Source organism: Ranitomeya variabilis, chromosome 6, assembly GCF_051348905.1.
Source record: "Ranitomeya variabilis isolate aRanVar5 chromosome 6, aRanVar5.hap1, whole genome shotgun sequence".
Classification (NCBI taxonomy): domain Eukaryota; kingdom Metazoa; phylum Chordata; class Amphibia; order Anura; family Dendrobatidae; genus Ranitomeya; species Ranitomeya variabilis.
This window is the reverse complement of record NC_135237.1, coordinates 271,108,651-271,129,293: the sequence shown is the minus strand read 5'-3', so window position 1 is coordinate 271,129,293 and position 20,643 is coordinate 271,108,651. Positions and strand designations below refer to the sequence as shown.

The 20,643-nt window shown below is 41.2% G+C and overlaps 1 protein-coding gene across 1 annotated transcript in view; it reads right to left on the bottom strand.

Moving 5' to 3' along the window:
* LOC143782308 (NFX1-type zinc finger-containing protein 1-like) overlaps positions 1-20,643 on the bottom strand; it is a 495,771-nt gene that overhangs the window by 401,781 nt on the left and 73,347 nt on the right. The window contains exons 4-5 of the mRNA XM_077269631.1: positions 15,305-15,502; positions 2,298-2,471 (exon numbers count right to left, since the gene is read on the bottom strand). Coding sequence (XP_077125746.1) covers positions 2,298-2,471; positions 15,305-15,502 — 372 coding nt within the window. The remainder of the gene's footprint in view (positions 1-2,297; positions 2,472-15,304; positions 15,503-20,643) is intronic.

Genomic DNA, 20,643 nt, shown 5'->3' with positions numbered 1-20,643 from the left:
GCGGTGCCGGCTCTGCAGGTGGAGATAAGGTGGACATCCTCCCACCCACTCTATTAGATAAATCCTCACAACACTTAATGTGCTGGAGGAAAATACTCTGGGTTTCACATCACTGACACCATTAAGTATAGTGACACATTTCTCCCCTCCAGTACTTTACCAGTGACTTTGTCAAAATATATATATTTCTTGTTCCATAGTGTTAAAAAAAATGTGTGTGAAGGAAAGAGCTTTTATTAAGTAAATTAAACACAATATATCTAAAAGGGATTGTTCGCAGTACTGTAGGATGTAAGCCCGCAAGGGCATGGTCCTCTTCCCTCTGTACCAGTCTATCTTTGTTAGTTTGTCTACTATAAATGATTAAGAAACACAGCGAGCACCTCTAAAAACCACAATTCAGACCACAAATAGGAAAAAAAATCGTAATATATCCCAAGGGGTTAGGGTGCACTGTGAAAAACTTCAGTAAAGAGACTGAGAGAAAGGACCGAACCACCCAGCCACCACAGAATAGGAAATCACTAGGAAGTATCACACCATTAGGATCAATAATAAGCCTTTATTAAATCTATTGGCAATTCATACATAAAAAGTTTTATAAAAATTATACATGTGAATAAAATATAACTGATATAATAACAGAAATGCAGGAGATTTTATCTGGTATCCCAGAACCCCTAAATAATGAAGGTAGCAGCCCACCAAGGATAAAATTATCTTTACTCGCTGTGTATATAAAAAAAAAAAAAAAAAAATGAACTAACTAAAATTAGTATAACAGTGAAATAAGCTGGTCAAACCAGACAAAGTGAGGCTAAATATCCACTAAAATATTAAAATTAATTTATGAAAATCAGTGCAAAACCTCATAAAAATTTACATGTATTATTGTCCATGAACAGCAAAAGTGCTAAAAAATAAAAATACACAAAAATTGTATAAAAAATCCATATAATGACCAAGTGTAAAAAATTATATCAGCATATTTCAAACCAACAACTAAAGTGCATAAAATGATTTGAGTGCAACAAAATAAAATGGGAATGTTGCAGTGGTATAAGTAAAGGTTATGTTCACTTGTTACATATAAAGTGACTAGGTGCAGGAAAGTGATTATAGCACAGCGAGGTGGATGGGAATGATGTTAGTTTCACCGCATACATATGTGTCCAAGTACACTGGAAATCCGTGGGTTAATACCCCTACAATCTATCGACTCACTATATAAGTAGATACCCACATGTAGTGGTTAATAGCTAGTGGGTAATTCGGCGGTCATGATATTGCCGCATGCAAGCTTTCCGTATATATGTAGGCTAGTAATTAAATGGACAAATCATTACCGCAGATGATCTACCTTCAGGGGGGCCGAGTCCAGAACCTGCGTGCGCCCGACGCGCGTTTCGAATATGTTTCTTCGTCAGGGGGTCAGCCCCGGGCAGCAGAGCGCTCCATCTGCGCACGCGCGGCCACAGGAAAGATGGCCGCGCCCACCGGTAAACGGCGAATAGCGAAGACCGCGCTGTTTTGAATCTCCTGGGCAGTGGATCTTCTCTTTGGACATGCGCACACCACTACGCCACCAACGTAATGATGAGCAGGATTCTGGGGGAGAAACAGCTCTGTGACCACGCCCATCCGACCTGACCAACTTGAGTGACAGGACAAAACGGCCACTTCACAAAGGTATTTCGGCAGCCTAACGGGGGTGTAAAGGCACCAAAAAGGCACTAATGTAAAGCCCAGCTCTGCCCCTATTTCACACTATTTTTATCTAATCTTTAAAAAACGGGGTGATAGGTTCCCTTTAAATGTGAGATTTTTGCCCAACTTGGTGTGAACATGCATGTACATATGGATTGTGTGCACAATTGGACTTATGCAGAAAACTTACCACTGTAGTCAAAGACGTATGATCATATTCACTCTGTGAAAAAATGGCTGCAGCTGAAGGAAACCTCCCCATAGTAATTATGGTAAGAGTAGTCCTTGACAAGTTCACTAGTTCCCTTCATGATTGTCAATGGAGAAAGAAGCTCTGCTGCATAATGTCACCTTTCTCTAATGTCAATCTTGAAATGGAGGTGGCGTCTGCAAAGAAAGACTAGAGGAGCAGAGAACGGCAAGTGCACCGATATGTCCACCAGGACACTTAACGAATTGCATATGAATAAAAGATGAATTTCATAGGAAGGGAGCTCAAGAAAGCAGGTATCCTGCAGTACCTCTACTTACGAAGCGCAAATGTTACAAATTCTCCTGAAGAAATTGTTTGTGATATTTTGGCTGCTTACCGGAAGACATTTTGCTGTGCTGGGCACCTGCGGTATGATGCACCTTCTGTCTTGTCCCGGTTCCACCTCTGATCTCAGACTGTGGTTTTCCTTTTTGATTTTTATGTGCTTTACTTTTTATGCTAGAAACATCAGAAACGTCTCCAGTTGCACCTAATGACCTAAATGGGTCATCTAAAAGAAAATGTAACAGAAGCAGCAGCCTTAGTCTTTGCCAGTTTAATAAAAAGAAAAGTAATCGCAAACTTGTACAATACTGCATTTATGGTATTTAGGAGAAGAAGCAAGCAAATGGCAAAGGTTACACACATCTCCTTTTCTAGCCACATCTTGCTTTGCTATTTTACATACCGTACATTCCCAGAATTCAATAAATGATAAACCGTTTAATTTAAAATTACAATAAAATTCCTTTAAGACATTGTGTAGATTATCAAACAGTAAGTGAAATATAAAGCATATTCATAAGGGCAGAGAAGCTCCAGGAAGAAAATCTAATCTGCTAATGCAAACAAAATATGTTCTAATCATCACTTCGTTTTTTCAGTTACAGAAATTTTGTACTTGCTCCATTCTTCTCAATCTGCTGCTTCTTATTTTGTGATACACCACATTATACTACAGTTATGTGTTCGAAACAAATGCTATATAACAAATAGTCTGTCTGATACAAATGTGGGCAGTGGTTTAAATTCCTGCTGAATGACAAAGTATATAATTTGTTTAAAACATTTTTGACACTGGATTGTAAAGTATTTTGTAGCTTATTGATATTATATATGGTAACACTAAGAAATACTGTATGTGCCCCATACTATTATTCTAACAGTGTGCTCATATATATGTACAATAGTTGGTACATAGGTGGTATAGATGGAAATGTATTTATTTATTTATTTATTTATTTATTTAAAGAGGACCTTTCCCCAAATGTGGAACAAGACACACAATGTAATAGTGCCTGCAAGCAGGATAAAACTTTTTTGTTTTTAGTTTTGCCTCTCCATTGCAGAGATATTAGTGATCAAAGTACTTGACACCTAAATAGTTAGAAATGTTTATGTTCAAGTGGGCATTGCCAGAGAGATTGCACTACGTTCATGTACTTCTTCCTCTTTTGAATGTTCACCTATCATAAGCAGACAGAAACATAACGGGACAAGAAGCACATACCCACAATAACTGAGAACAGGCTCAATGTGTGACATGTATTGTCAACTAGTCTGCTCGCCTCACTGTAGAGCAATGACGTGCTGTAGCACAGTAGACCTCAATGTGATTAACTGAAAGCTTTCAGCTAGCATCTCCAGCAGTCAGTGTGGGAGAAGGGCAGTGATGCAGAGTTGAGTCTCATTAAGGTCACAATCCATTTATGGATTTGTGGAAGCTCTGGTTCTACTCTGTTTTAAATGTACGATAGCTTTTTTCCTTTCAGAACCAGTGAGGGTTAATGTCAGTTTTTCCCCGCTGGCAATCTGCTTTAACTGCAGAGTTGTTAGGTCAGCTGATGTGGGTGGTCACCACTCCAACTATCCTTTAAATGGTCACCTGATGCATCAGCTGACTGTTGGTGATAGTTTCTCTATAAAGACTAGCTGTGGACTTGCAGCTCTCTGCTGTCAGCTACTTCTGGTGTTTGGAGTCCTGTTTCTGTGTCATCTGCGGTGTGGACATTGGCAGCGGTGTCTGGAAGCTAAGTGTTGTGTTTATTCCTTGTTCCTTTCGTGTTTGTCACTGTCCTCTGTGTGGTACTATCTGCAGTGGTCAGGCTAGTGCCCCTTGCCGGCCAGTGCACTAGCCAGGGCATTGCTAAATGACAGCAAAGAATGAGGTTCCTGATGGCGGTGGGGGGAAGGACCCACTTAGGGAGTTAGGGGAGTGCAGGGACAGGCTCAGGTTTGAGCTCAGGTGGTGACCCCTCCCCCCCCCATTTCCCTATCAGTAGGGCCTTTCTCTCCCCATTTCCATCCCATTGTGTGTTGTGCTGTCCGCTGACTGACCCCCCCGTTAGCTCGTGTCACATCGTGACAATTACAAACACTTCTAGTAGCTCTCTAATCATAAAAAAGAGGGAAAAAAAACAAAAACGCAAAACAACACCCAGAAATATATAAAACATCACATTTTATTAGGCCTTATTAAAAAAGAAAAAAAGAAAATTAAAATGACATATTAACACTAAGTCAATCTAAGTCAATGAGTTTGGAGCTGTACAAGCTCTTTAGTCTTGACAAGTAGTGCATAAAAAGGATAAGATTATATAGAACATGCTCCAGAAAGGGGCGTGTGGAAAAACATCATGATTGTCCTTAATTATTGACCTTATGTGTCACACTGAATACAAGATTCTATACATATATGTTAATTCACATACACAGACAGATTTTATAAATTACAAAACTAAACAAGAAAATATGTACAAATATCCATAATGCCACATAATAATGAATATATGAAAGTAGTATTTATTATTTCAATTTCCTGTTTGTATAGAAAAATGGGTATATTTAGTAAAGCTACATTAAATCGTTTTTATAGTTAAGACCGTTTGGAGATCTAGTACCCAATTTTAAGAACCAAAAAGCTTCATGTTTAAGAAGATGTGTCCAGTTACCATCTTCCATAGGGCGGTTAACCCTTTCTATGCCTGTGATTAGCAATCAAGGGCAATCACCTTGGTGTATTTCATGAAAAATGAAAATGCCTTGATAAACCAGACATAGAATGTTTAATTTTCAAGGGGTCAGGAACTACATCGTGATTATGTTCTGGTATATTGATCTTTTATATTCGTGTAGTGCATCGATATATTGCATGCAACACACACACAGCACTCAGCTGAGAACACAATGTGTGATGTTGCAATTAATAAACGTTTTAATATCATATGCGGAGTATGATTACTAAAAAACTGTGGTTTTTTTTCATATATTTACATAAAATACACCCACAGCAAAAATTGCCTTTACACGATAGCCACATTTTGTTTGATTTATCCTTGTTGCTTGTAAACAGCCTGGGTGAGAAGATATAAAAAAAAAATAGAAAACCATGAATGGTCCCCTAAAATATAACTTTTAATTATGAAAAGCTAAAACATGTTCATGTTTCAAATACATATATATGAGTAAAAAACAACAAATAAGGAGTGAGTCTTAACCAAGGAAAGTTAGACTTTTATCCTGATGTGGCCTTCTGATCCCCTGATGAACCCCTAAGAATTTGGGGGGGGGGGAAACGCATCGGGTACTAATCAACAATGCTGCTACATGTTACCTCACTATGGGTTGTGCTTGACTAAGGCTTGAATATGAAAATGGGAATTCCTACCACTGAGCTGCTGTAACTAAAGTCACCAATGACCTACTAACTGCTAAGAGCAAGCGACACTACTCTGTCCTCCTTCTCCTGGACCTGTCTTCTGCCTTTGACACTGTGGACCACTCCCTTCTGCTACAGATCCTCTCATCTCTTGGCATCAAAGACTTGGCCCTATCCTGGATATCGTCATCTGGTAGACCGAACATTCAGTGTCTCCCACCCCCACACCACCTCCTCAATCCACCCCTTGTCCGTCTGTGTTCCTCAAGGCTCTGTTCTAGGACCCCTACTCTTCTCCATCTACACCTTCGGCCTAGGACAGCTCATAGAATCCCACGGTATGCAGTATCATCTCTACACCGATGACACGCAGATCTACTTATCCGGACCTGACCTCACCTCCTTACTTACCAAAATCCCACAGTGTCTGTCTGCTATCTCGGCCTTCTTTTCTACTCGCTTTCTAAAACTGAACATGGACAAAACAGAATTCATCATCTTTCCCCCATCCCACTTTACACCTCCACCTATCTATCAATGTCAATGGCTGCTCACTTTCCCCAGTCCCATACGCCCGATGCCTCGGGGTGATCCTCGACTCCGCCCTCTCTTTCAAGCCACATATCCAAGCCCTTGCCTCCTCCTGCCGTCTCAAACTCAAAAATATCTCCCGGATCCGTGCATTCCTTGACCGCGACACCACAAAAACACTAGTGCATGTCCTTATCATCTCCCGCCTTGACTACTGCAACCTCCTACTCTCTGGCCTCCCCTCTAGCACTCTGGCACCACTCCAATCCATCCTACACTCTGCTGCCCAACTAATCTACCTGTTTCCCCGCTATTCCCCAGCCTCTCCCCTATGCCAAGCCCTTCACTGGCTTCCTATCACCCAAAGACTTCTGTTCAAAATCCTTACAGTGACATACAAAGCCATCCACAACCTGTCTCCTCCATATATCTGTGACATGGTCTCCCGGTTCTTACCTTCACGCAACCTCCGATCCTCTCAAGATCTCCTTCTCTACTCCCCTCTCATCTCATCTCTTCTTTCCACAACCGCATCCAAGACTTCTCCCATGCTTCCCCCATACTCTGGACCTCTCTAACACAACACATCAGACTCTCGTCTACCATAGAAACCTTCAAAAAGAACCTGAAGACTCACCTCTTCCGACAAGCCTACAGTCTGCAATGATCCTCAACCTACTGAATAGCCGCACAACCAGCTCTACCCTCTCCTAGTGTATTCTCACCCATCCCCTGCAGACTGTGAGCCTTGGCAGGCAGGGTCCTCCCTCCTTATGTACCTGTGTGCCTTGTTTTTCTCTAATGTTTAGTTGTATTTGTCTATATTTGCCCCCTTTTCACATGTAAAGCGCCATGGAAAAAATGGCGCTATAAAAATGTAAAATAATAAAAAAAATAATGAGTGGGCGCGCCATACCGTAGAAACGAAGGGTGCCAACCTCCATTGTCAGGCAGGACACAGTATAGGGAATTTTGTTTAGGGCTCACTAGTCACATATTAAACCCTTAACGTCCCATGACAGATATATACAACATTGGCCCTCTTCCCCTGTTTGGTGTAGGCTCATCGCTGTAGCCCTTTTCCGGCACATGACAGCTGATCCGATCAGCTGTCATGTGCCCCCAACAGCCGCGGGTTGAATCGTGATCCACCTGCGGCTAACATGTTCAATGCGGCTGTCAATCTCTGACAGCGGCATTTAACATGCGTGTGCAGAAAGGTAATCATTAATAACACCAATCGACGTCCGTTTCACATGGCCACGCGTTGCCGATGGGTTGGCATAACAACTCAGGGGTCTGCAGGAGACCTCTGTGATTGTCATTGCCAGATCACTATGAGCGCCACCCAGGGGTTGGCGCTCACAGCAAGTGAGCATTTATGTTACATAGAGCAGGGTTGATCACAGTCTAATCTCCTATTGAAGCAAGAAAAAGTTTTAAAAAAATGTTTTAAAAAATATATATATATAAAAAAGGTCAAATCATCGCCCATTTGCCCCATTCAAAATAAAACAATTAAAAAAAATTAAAAATACACATATTTGTTATCTCTGCGTTCAGAATCACCCGATCTATCAATATATAAAAAGAATTAATCCAATCAGTAAACGGCGTAACGAGAAAAAAAATCAAAACGCCAGAATTACGTTTTTTGGTTGCTGCAACATTACAATAAAATGCTATATAGGTGATGAAAAGATCGTATGTACACCAAAATAGTATCAATAAAAACATCAGACTGTCACGCAAAAAATAAGTCCTCACCCAGATCCCGAAAAATGGAGACACTTTGGGTCTTGGGAAATGGTGACTTTTCTTTTTTTTTTTATAAACTTTGGATTTTTTTTCATCACTTAAATAAAAAAAACACCTATACATGTTTGGTATTGACGAACTTGTAATGACCCAGAGAATCATAATTGCAGGTCAGATTTAGTCTTTAGTGAAAAAAAAAAATAAAAATTGTGGAATTGTACTTTTTTTGCAACATTACCGCACTTTAAATTTTTACCCCCCTTTTCCAGTACAAGATATGGTCAAATCAATGGTGCTGTTCAAAACTACAACTTGTCCCGCAATAAAAAAGCCCTCAAATGGCCATATTGATGGAAAAAAAAAAACAGTTATGGCTCTGGGAAGAAGGGGAGCAAATAATGGAAATGCAAAAATGGAAACACCCCTGGTCCTTGAGGGGTTAATGTAACTTTCCCTGATTAACACTCACTCCTTATTTGTTGCTTTTTACTTATCTATATGTGACATGAACATGTTTTTAGCTTTTCATAATTAAAAGTTATATTATAGGGGTCCATTTTTTGTGGTTTTCTTTTTTGGCACTAGGGTTCTTCACCTATCTTGTTTCTGGTTTGTTTGTGAGAGGATATTAGCAAGGAGGCAGCTCGGTGCACAGAAAAATTAACTGCAGAAGAAAAGATTAGTGATAGGATTTCATCCCGATACAGTACAGGTAAGTTTTTGCATATGATAGTACCTAGAACTAAATGTGGTTGCAAAAGTAATTTGATGGGAATAATCATGTTTATTATTTTCTCTATTACCATACAAAAGACAAAGTCTAGTTTTAGATTACGCAATAAGTGCTCTAATAAGTAAAGATGTGCAATAGCGTTGGGAAGAAAGTCATTGTGGATGATGTCTCATTCATTGTTAAAACATGCGTCATCAGATCAAGTTCTATGACAACTTCACTGAATTTTTATAACGTGGGATGGGTGGCAACTAGTTGCATGCAGAATGGAATGTCCGCTAATTGGTTTTCTAAACATTTCAGTATCAATTGATCTCTTAATAGGACTCCCTCATAACTAAACATCCAGAAAGAGTGTGAGGTGCATATGGCATTCAACCATAAATCTGAGGGTAATGTCACTGTCACTGAGAAAGCTAGAAATGGCAGACATTTGACAAAAACTATGGTGGAGAAGATGAACAACAAATTGTATATATATATCCACAAAGGAGACTCTATTGTTATTCTGGATAATTTGCTATACCACAAACTAGTCATGGATCTTTTGTCAGACTCATCCATATACTGCAAGTTAACTTGTGATCCTACCAATCGTATAGTTACTAATATGTGTAAGTTATGAGAGGAAGGAGTCATACAAAGATATATCACCAAGAAAGAACAAGAATATTGTTTGAACGATACTCCAACACGTCCAATATTTCATGCCATTCCCAAAATGCACAAGGGTCATTTTCCTCCACAACTTCGTCCCATTGTGGCAAGCATAGATTCACTGACTGAGAATTTCTCATAATGGCTGGATAATTTGTTGCAACCCTTTGTGGTACAGACTGGTAGTCTTATGAAAGACACCAAACAGTTACTAAAAATTATGGGTAAAATAACATGGTTTGATCACTACTATTGGGTTACCAGTGGCATAATTCCCCTATATTATTGCATTCCCTATGATTTATCATTTCATTTGCACAAATATAGCCAATTTTCTGAGCATTTAATTGCATACATCTTATTTACTTCATTTTTATTAACCAATACCTTTTTCCTTTGATAATGAATATTATTTGCAGGTCCAAAGATCTCCTTTACTTTCAAACTTGTATACGGCATGGTGGGATGAGACAGTTTTATATTCATTATCTCATTACCTGATGTCTTCCATAAGCATATTGTTTGGTATGGTAGCTATATCGACGATTTGTTGTTTATCTTTTCCATCAGCCATAGTTCTTGTCAGATGTCTTCTAGCTTTATTAATGACAATGACATTAACCTTAGATTACAATTGAATGCCATACACACCTGACACCTTTTCTGGATGTTTCGTTAAGAGGGAGTCCTATTAAGAGAGTAATTAATGCAGACATCTATAGAAAACCAATTAGTGACAATTCCATTCTGCATGACCACCCGTCACACATTATAAAAATCTTCCGGTTGGTGAATTTGTCACAGCGTGTAGATTTTGTTCTGATGACACAAATTTTGACAATGAGTGTGACATCATCAACAATGACTTTCTTCCTAAGGCAGTAGAAAACCTTTACTAACTAGAGTATAAGGCATTGTGAAATCTAAAACTAGACAATGTTTTTTTGTATGGTAGCAGAAAATAATACACAAGGTTATTCCCATCAATTTATGTTTACAACTACATATAGTTCTAGTTACTATCATATTGAAAATATTATATGCAAAAAACTTACCTGTACTGTATCAGGATGAAATCCTATCAAATCTTGTCTTCCAGAGTTAATTTTTCTCTCAATTAAATCAAACAAACTGTGGCTATCATGAAAAGCCAATTTTTGCTCTGGGCAATTAAGGTGTAGTTTTCAATTTGTAAACATATGATAAAACATCTGTTTTCCAGTCATCAGACTCCAAACGCGTATATGACATTAAAACATTTATTAATTGCAACACCACACATGTCCTGTACTCAGCAGAGTGCTGTGTGTGTTGCATGCAATATATCGGGTGCACTAGATGAAAATTAAAGAAAAGAATAGCAGAACAAACATTATGATGCAGTTCCTGACCCCTTGAAAATTAAACATTCTATGTCTGGTTTATCCAGGCATTTTCATGAAATACACCAAGGTGATTGCTCTTGATTGCTAATCATAGGCATAGAAAGGATTAACCGCCCTATGGAAGATGGTAACTGGACACATCTTATACGTGAAGCTTTTTGGATCTTAAATTTGGGTAGTAGATCTCCAAAAGTTCTTAACTATAAAAATGATTTAATGTATCTTTACTAAATATACCCCTTTTTTCTATACAAACAGAAAATTTAAATTTTAAAAACTTCCGTATATACTCGAGTATAAGCCGAGAATTTCAGCCCATTTTTTAGGCTGAAATTGCCCCTCTCGGCTTATACTCGAGTCATTCCCAGGGGTCGGCAGGGGAGGGGGAGCAGCAGCTGTCTAATCATACTCACCTGCTCCTGGCGCGGTGTCCCTGGTTCCCCGGCGCCGGCAGCTTCTTCCTGTAGTGAGCGGTCACATGGTATCACTCATTACAGTAATGAATATGGACCCTACTCCACTCCCATAGGGGTGGAGCCGCATATTCATTACTATAATGAGCGGTACCATGTGACCGCTCACTACAGGAAAAAGCTGCCGGCGCCGGGGAACCAGGGACACCGCGCCAGGAGCAGGTGAGTATAACGCAGAGCGCGATATTCACCTGATCCCCATTCCACCGCCGCCTAAACAGTCAGTGCAGAGGACGTGGAACGCAGCTGCAGCTGGCGGCGGTGGAACAGAGAGCAGGTGAATATAGAAAGTACCGGGGGCCTGAGCGACGAGAGGTATGTGATTTTTATTTATTTTTTTATCGCAGCAACAGCACATGGGGCAAATGTCTACATGGAGCATCTTATGGGGCCATAAGAAATGTTTGTGGAGCATTACATGGGGCAAATGACTGTATGGAGCATCTTATGTGGCCATAAGCAACATTTGTGGAGCATTACATGGGGCAAATGACTGTATGGAGCATCTTATGGGGCCATAAGCAACGTTTGTGGAGCATTACATGGGTCAAATGATTGTATGGAGCATCTTATGGGGCAATAAGCATCGTTTGTGGAGCATTACTTGGGGAAAATGACTGTATGGAGCATCTTATGGGGCCATAAGCAACGTTTGTGGAGCATTACATGGGGCAAATGACTGTATGGAGCATCTTATGGGGCCATAAGCAACATTTGTGGAGCATTACATGGGGCAAATGACTGTATGGAGCATCTTATGGGGCCATAAGCAACGTTTGTGGAGCATTATATGGGGCAAATGACTGTATGGAGCATCTTATGGGGCCATAAGCAATGTTTGTGGAGCATTACATGGGGCAAATGACTGTATGGAGCATCTTATGGGGCCATAAGCAATGTTTGTGGAGCATTACATGGGGCAAATGACTGTATGAAGCATCTTATGTGGCCATAAGCAACATTTGTGGAGCATTATATGAGGCAAATATCTTTATAGAGCATCTTATGGGGCCATAATCAACGTTTGTGCAGCATTATATGGGGCAAATGTCTGTATGGAACATCTTATGGGGTCATAATCCGCATTTGTGCAGCATTATATGGGGCATATTTTAATTTGGAGCATCTTATGGGGCCCATCATGAGCTGTATGGAGCATTGTATGGGGCTCCTGATTCAATATGGATATTCAAAAACACTTAACCTACTGATGTCTCAATTAATTTTACTTTTATTGGTATCTATTTGTATTTTTGCCATTTACTGGTAGCTGCTGCATTTTCCACCCTAGGATTATACTCGAGTCATTAAGTTTTCCCAGTTTTTTGTGGCAAAATTAGGGGTCTTGGCTTATACTCGGTTCGGCTTATACTCGAATATACGGTACTTTCATATATTCATTATTATGTGGCTGTCATGGTCTGTATGAAGTTTTGTCTAGTGCTTATGGGGTTAATCCTTGTGGCCTCCCTCTGGCTTTGTGAGGGCTTTAAATAGCCTCTCTTGGGTGTGTCAGTGATACTGAGTTAGTTAACCCTTGAGTGCTTGTGCCTTGTGCATGCTTTCGTGTGATCACCCTGTTTCTGACCTGTTCTGTTCCCGTTTTGCTCATCTGCTGATTCTGTACCGCTTGTTGTTCGCCTGGTATTGACATCTGCTTCGTCTTGTGACTACCCATTTTGCCTGTTCCCCTGGTACCTCTGTCACTCTCCCGGTTTCTGACTCTCGGCTTTGACCTAACCATTCTCTTGTCTCATTCTGATTCCCCTCTGACCTCCAGGCACTGGCCTCTGGTCACCTGACGTCCTCTCGGCCCTGCCGATCCCCGTCGCTCTCCGATATCTCCTCCGTGAGCTTTCTGGTTGGCTCCGCCCCTGACCCTCCCTCAACGGTAACTTGTGGCAGGTCCTGCACGCCGACGGTCACGCCCGTCTTGGCAAACCCTCCATGCACAAAGAACAAGGTAACCCAGTACCCCGGTTGGACACGTGTACTGATCTGATCTGTGCATCAATCACGGTGTTCCTGATAGAGGCATTATGGATATTTGTACATATTTTCTTCTTTAATTTTGTCATTTATAAAATCTGTCTGTTTATGTGAATTAACATATATGTATATAATCTTGTCTTCAATGTGATACATAGGGTTAATAATTAAGGACAATCATGGTGTTTTTCCACACACCTCTTTCTTGAGCATGTTCTATATAACCTTACCCTTTTTATACGCTACTTGTCAGGACTAAGAGCTTGTACAGCTCAAAACGCGTTGACTTAGCATTAATATATTATTTTAATTATTTTTTCTATTTGAAAAAGCCCTAATAAAATGTGACGTTCTACATATTTCAATATTTTTTTGTGGTTTCCTCTTTTTCATGGCTCCATAAGTCAGGAAGTCAGGCCGATGCCTCCGAGCACCACACCCATATTTCAGGTATTTCTCATACCAGGTAGCTGAGGCTAGTTTCAGCTCTCCACTCATACTCAAATGAGCCATATTGACTTGACCAAATTCACACTACCACTGCTAAAGCATCTATAATGCTGCCAATTCTACTGTACTGCCTCTCCTACCACATTGACTGCTGAAGATGAGAGCTTTTAGGCTACTTTCACGCTTCCGTCGGTACGAGGCCGTCGCAAATCGTCGGCCCAACGTACCGACGGACGTTGTGCTAAATTTAGCACAACGTGGGCAGCGGATGCAGTTTTACAACGCATCCGCTGCCCATTGTGATGAGCGGGGAGGAGGGGGCGGAGTTCCGGCCGCGCATGCATGGTTGGAAATGGCGGACACGTCACACAAAAAAACGTTACATTGAACTTTTTTGTGCATCGACGTCGCACGACGGATGCGACGTGTGCCCATCCGTCGCTAACACAAGTCTATGGGCAAAAAACACATCCTGCAAGCACATTTGCAGGATCCATTTTTTGGCCATAACGATAGATTGCGACGGAGCCCAGAAGACGGAAGTGTGAAAGTAGCCTTAACCACACTCAGGTCTGCTGTATTCCAGCACAATCTGCAGTGAGGAGAGCAAACTGTCATTATGCCTCACATAGTCCTGTTCTAAGTTATAGTGAGAGTGTATTTTCATCCTTGCATGTGGATGCCTACAAAAGATTGCCAGAGCTGACAAACCTATGAGAGTAGAAGTGTGTGGTAATACTATTTTAAAGCGCTGGGTCTGATTTTTTTAGCCAGCATAACAAAATATATTTCAGAATGGATCCCTTTATTGGCCACATTGTTTCCCCCAGACTCAGATGAGTCATGGAGACTCATGAAAAGTAACATTCTATGTGATGTGGAGTTCCACCCTCCAATCATCTTTAAAGGGAACCTGTCACCCCCAAAATGGCTGGTGAGGTAAGCTCACTGGCATCAGGGGCTTATCTACAGCATTCTGTAATGCTGTAGAAAAGCCCCCGATGTTACCTGAAAGAGGAGAAAAAGACATTAGATTATACTCACCCAGGGGCGGTCCCGGTGCGGTCAGGTCGGATGGGTGTCTCCGGTCCGCTCCGGCGCCTCCCATCTTCATTCCATGACGTCCTCTTCGGGTCTTTACGCCGCAGCTCCGGCGCAGGTGTACTTTGTCTGCCCTGTTGAGGGCAGAGCAAAGTACTGCAGTGCGCAGGCGCCGGAAAGGTCAGAGAGGCCAGATAAGCCCCTGATGCCGGTGAGCTTACCTCACCAGCCATTTTGGGGGTGACAGGTTCCCTTTAATAAGACAACTTTACCTGATGAAATTTAGTACATTCTCTTTGGTAGTGGGGTTGGGGCTTGTATAGGACAGGTCAAAAGCAAAGCTTGCCCTATGAATGATCTATAATGCATCTCCCTCCAGCGCTCACTTAACATGCAAGTGCGCAAACTTAAAGATTTTCTGGGTCATTTCTTTATCTTTGATATCTAAACTTTATTTGGTAAAGCTAGTTGAAGCTATTTTATGCCCTAGATGACTTTTCAATTTGTGGTAAAGTATTGATAGAGTCCAGTCTCTCCTCTGGGCTCATAAGATCATCAAATTTCCCTACTTTCTTAGATTCTCCAGACTTTTGAATTACACAACCGTTTTCAAAATAGTTTCATTTTAAACAGGTAGTCAAAAATGTTCTGCATATGTACACAAGGTACCTTTAATCAAAGATCCAACCAAGTTTTGGCTAGCATATCTCTGTGGACTTTTATGACGATTTGATAACCTCCCCGGTGTACCATAGCGCTGTTGCTGGCTTTCTTGGCCTAATGTATGAACTTGTGGTTTACCATTTCTCCTACCACCAGTTGTGTCATTTTGTTGTGATTTATCTCTGTAGGCTCCTTGAGCAGCACCTGGAAGATAAAATATTTTAAAGTAAGCTACAATGTTTTATGACAAAGAAAATTTTAAAAAAAAATCTTTATTTTTTTACCTGGTAAGTTTTGATTTTTACTCCAAGATTTACAACTAGTAATTGTGACATCTTGTAAAATAATGAGTACCCTATTTTTCCTATCCACAACAGTAAATGCCATTTTGATGCAAACAAGTGTTACTAGATACTCCAATTTGAAAATTTAAGCTTGGGCTACAAATAGGAATTTTGTAGCACAACTAATGTAGCTAAAATGACAGCCATAGTCTTACTGTACTTTGAACTGCAACTATAGCTGAGGACAAAAATTCTTAGTGCTGTTATAAAAGGTATATAAGCAACTAAATGGAATTCTGAGCCTTTAAAAAAAGTTTCATTTTGTACTTTTTAGGTTTGCGAAAATAAACAACAATCATTAACAAATAGATTGTTAAAAAAAATAGCTGTCTTGTGGTCATTAGTTATTAGGATAACATGTTGCATTTTGCAATGGTAATAACTAAAGAAAAAAACAGGTTAAGAAATTTCCGTTGCCACAAAAGTATTTTCAGCTCTTTAGCAACGATAATGGTGGTGTATTATGTGCGTTTGGCAAGTGTTTGAAGAGGGGAAGGGGTTTGCAGCGTCAGTCATTTATTTTTCTTTTCCTAACTTAATGTGTGCACATTGCGGCTAGCCAATCAGGGCACAGGAAACACCCACAATGTCCTGACACAACAGCTTGTGCCATTGGCTGCTGAAATCACATGTCCCTCTCAATATAAATAGCGCCCTCTTTATATGATATTTATGCCACCTGGGTGTGGTTGAGCTGTTGCATGTGGTATCAGGGCTCCCAGCACAGTAGGCCTACACCGATCCCTCACCCACTACGTCTTACTGTCATGTTCAATTGAAAGCTGAAAATGCTGTCCCAGACCCGATACCTCATGCCTGGCTGATTGCTGCAGTGCCATGATGCAATTTGTACTGTGGGTGAATTGGGGCCACTTTCCTGGTGTCTGCCTCTCATTTGATGTGTTTTCGCAGCATTTGGGGACGTTATAAGGTGTTACGAATGCGTATGTTTTTGCCTACCATTGAGCTGAATGGCGTTCGGTTATGTTCGGCAAATATTTGACAAATTAATCGGCGAATATTGCAAATTCGGCGATCGTAATCTGAACCAAACATTGAAATATTTGCTCATCTCTAGCCTCCACATGCACGGGAGGTAAAGTCAGAAATAGTGAGATGTAATAGGGTTAAAAAGGGAGGAGAGAGAGGAGAATATAAAGAGAAGAAAAATAAGAAAAAGGGGAATAAGTTGGTGCAAAAAATTATGTATTTAGAGAGAAAAAAAACTATTTCCACACTTTTCACCAATGTACATGCATGTAATATCATAGGTTTTAACAATTAAGCTATATAATGGGTTATCAAACCAATTTGAGGTGGAGATATGTGGCAAAAACTGCTCAAAAAGTGTGTTGTCTAAACTGTAGACAGGATACAATTTTACATTATTGATTTGGCTACTGGACATTTTTTCCTTTTCCTCCATTTGGTCATATATATGTACACATTTATATGCTTGCTTTTAACCCCTTTCTGACCTCGGATGGGATAGTATGTCCGAGGTCAGAAGCCCCTCTTTGATGCGGGCTCCGGCGGTGAGCCTGCATCAAAGCCGGGACATGTCAGCTGTTTTGAACAGCTGACATGTGCCCGCAATAGGCGCGGGCAGAATTGCGATCTGCCCGCACCTATTAACTAGTTAAATGCCGCTGTCAAACGCAGACAGCTGCATTTAACTACCGCATTCGGCCGGGCGGCCGGAAATGACGGCATCGCCGACCCTGTCACATGATCGGAGGTCGGCGATGCTTCAGTATTGTAACCATAGAGGTCCTTGAGACCTCTATGGTTACAGATCCCCGGCAGCTGTGAGCGCCACCCTGTGGTCGGCGCTCACAGCACACCTGATTTTCTTCTACATAGCAGCGAACAGCAGATCGCTGCTATGTAGCAGAGCCGATCGTGCTGTGCCTGCTTCTAGCCTCCCATGAAGGCTATTAATAGTATAGAAAAGTAGGAGACAAAAAAAGCGCAAATAGGGTCTTATCCTCAGGATTGCTTCTAATCAATTATGAGAGAACTGCTCACCTGGTGGTACACAGTAAAGGCGTGTAGTTTGTCAGCTGCTGCAGATCCACAGGTCGGCGCTGCGACCTCTTAGAGACGTTATAATAGATGAATGTGGATAAAATCCGCGCTGCTGCGGATACCATGTGTCATATCTCTGTGTGGAAACTTCCTGAAGAAGAAGCCATGAGCTTCGAAACGCGTTGAATAAACCACCCGAACACCTTATAACTATATATGGATCCATTATTTGTCGCAGCAGCGCGGATTTTATCCACATTCATCTATTATAACGTCATGAAGGCTATTAAAGCATGGCAAAAGTAAAAAAAAATGTGAAAAAAATAAAAAAAATATAAAAGTTTAAATCACCCCCCTTTCGCCACAATCAAAATAAATCAATTAAAAAAAAATCAAACCTAGACATATTTGGTATCGCCGCGTTCAGAATCGCCCGATCTATCAATAAAAAAAAAAAGCATTAACCTGATCGCTAAACAGCGTAGCGAGAAAAAAAATCGAAACGCCAGAATTACGCTTTTTTGGTCGCCGCGACATTGTATTAAAATGCAATAACGGGCGATCAAAAGAACGTATCTGCACCAAAATGCTATCATTAAAAACGCCAGCTCGGAACACAAAAAATAAGCCCTCAACCGACCCCAGATCATGAAAAATGGAGACGCTACGAGTATCGGAAAATGGCGTAATTTTTTTTTTTTTTAGCAAAGTTTGGAATTTTTTTTCACCACTTAGGTAAAAAATAACCTAGTCATGTTAAGTGTCTATGAACTCGTAGTGACCTGGAGAATCATAATGGCAGGTCAGTTTTAGCATTTAGTGAACCTAGCAAAAAAGCCAAACAAAAAACAAGTGTGGGACTGCACATTTTTTGCAATTTCACTGCACTTGGAATTTTTTTCCCGTTTTCTAGTACACGACATGCTAAAACCAATGATGTCATTCAAAAGTACAACTCGTCCCGCAAAAAATAAGCCCTCACATGGCCAAATTGACGGAAAAATAAAAAAGTTATGGCTCTGCGAAGGAGGGGAGTGAAAAACGAACACGGAAAAACAAAAAATCCCAAGGTCATGAAGGGGTTAAATACCTTACTTTTTTGTAGCAAATCATTTTTTTCACATGACTTTTCAAGGGATAAAAATTTGATTTCAAGTGTGATGAATTATACCTGTTTATAAGGGCCTCAATGGCTTGAAACGCATAATTGGATGTTTCTTGTCACAGGTGCACCGCGACTAAGAGGAGCCAGAAGACAGCAGCGTCTGAGTTCTCCTACTCCTGCACTGATTAGACAAACTTCACCTTCATATTAAACGATGCAGGTTTCTTTTAGCAGTGCAGGGGTTAATCTGCTCAGCTGAGAGCTTGTGAAAGCTTTTCTGCATTAGGGTACCGTCTTACAAAACGATTTATCAACGATCACGACCAGCGATAAGACCTGGCCGTGATCGTTGGTAAGTCGTTGTTTGGTCGCTGGGGAGCTGTCACACAGACAGCTCTCCAGCGACCAACGATGCCGAGGTCCCCGGGTAACCAGGGTAAACATCGGGTTACTAAGCGCAGGGCCGCGCTTAGTAACCCGATGTTTACCCTGGTTACCGTCGTAAATGTAAAAAAAAAACCAAACAGTACATACTCACATTCCGGTGTCCGTCAGGTCCCTTGCCGTCTGCTTCCCGCACTGACTGACTCCCGGCCGTAAAGTGAAAGCAGATCACAGCGGTGACGTCACCGCTGTGCTCTTCTTTTACTTTACGGCCGGGAGTCAGTCAGTGCGGGAAGCAGACGGCAAGGGACCTGACGGACACCGGAATGTGAGTATGTACTGTTTTTTTTTTTTTACATTTACGACGGTAACCAGGGTAAACATCGGGTTACTAAGCGCGGCCCTGCGCTTAGTAACCCGATGTTTACCCTGGTCACAAGCGAACGCATCGTTGGATCGGTGTCACACACACCGATCCAACGATGACAGCGGGTGATCCAGAGACAAAAGAAAGTTCCAAACGATCTGCTACGACGTACGATTCTCAGCAGGGTCCTTGATCGCTGCTGCATGTCAGACACAGCAATATCGTATGGATATCGCTGGAACGTCACGGATCGTACCGTCGTAGCGACAAAAGTGCCACTGTGAGACGGTACCCTTAGGCTCAGCTGTTCACTCTTAGCCACTCTTATCTCTTGTAGAATCTGGGCCCTGGCTAGCACTCATTGTCAGAGTAGCTTTTGCTACATGGCTGGAGGTTGTTGGTGGTTGTTTTTTGATAAGGCGCTTGGTGAATTTATCTGTGACTATTACTAGGTTTTGGGTGTGTGATAATTCCCCTTCTCCTACTTTGGTTTAACCCCATCCTTAACTCCCTGATGAATTCCTCTATTATTTGTGTGAGTATATTTGTATGATTGGTATTTTTCGTTATCATTGTTCGTATTACCTTGTTAGTCTGGTTGGTGTATTAGGCTATGTGCCTACATTGCATTTTTTAAGCGTTTTCACCGTGCATTTCCGCGGAAATGCTTAAAAAACGCTAACAAAAGGCAACCCATTATATTTAACTGCATTCCGAAATTGTGCCCTTGCTGTGTATTTTTCCGCAGTGGAAACGAATCGCGGAAAAATACGCAGCATGTTCACTAATTTTGAGGAATCGCCGCGATTCCGCCACCATAGAATTGTATTGGAACGCATGAAAAACGCAACATATACGTGAAAAAAACGCAAGAAAAATGGTTGCTAAGGCGGGGCCCCGACATGGGATACTCACCACACATGGGGATATGAACACACACACAAAATGCGCCACACACTGCCACGTGCTTGAAAACATATACCACCCTCAACACACATTTCACCACACATACACCACCCTCGCCACTCATAACTCGCCACGCACAAAATTCGCCACATGCAAAACTCGTCACATGCAAAACTAGCCACACGTGCAAAATTCACCTCATGGAAAACTC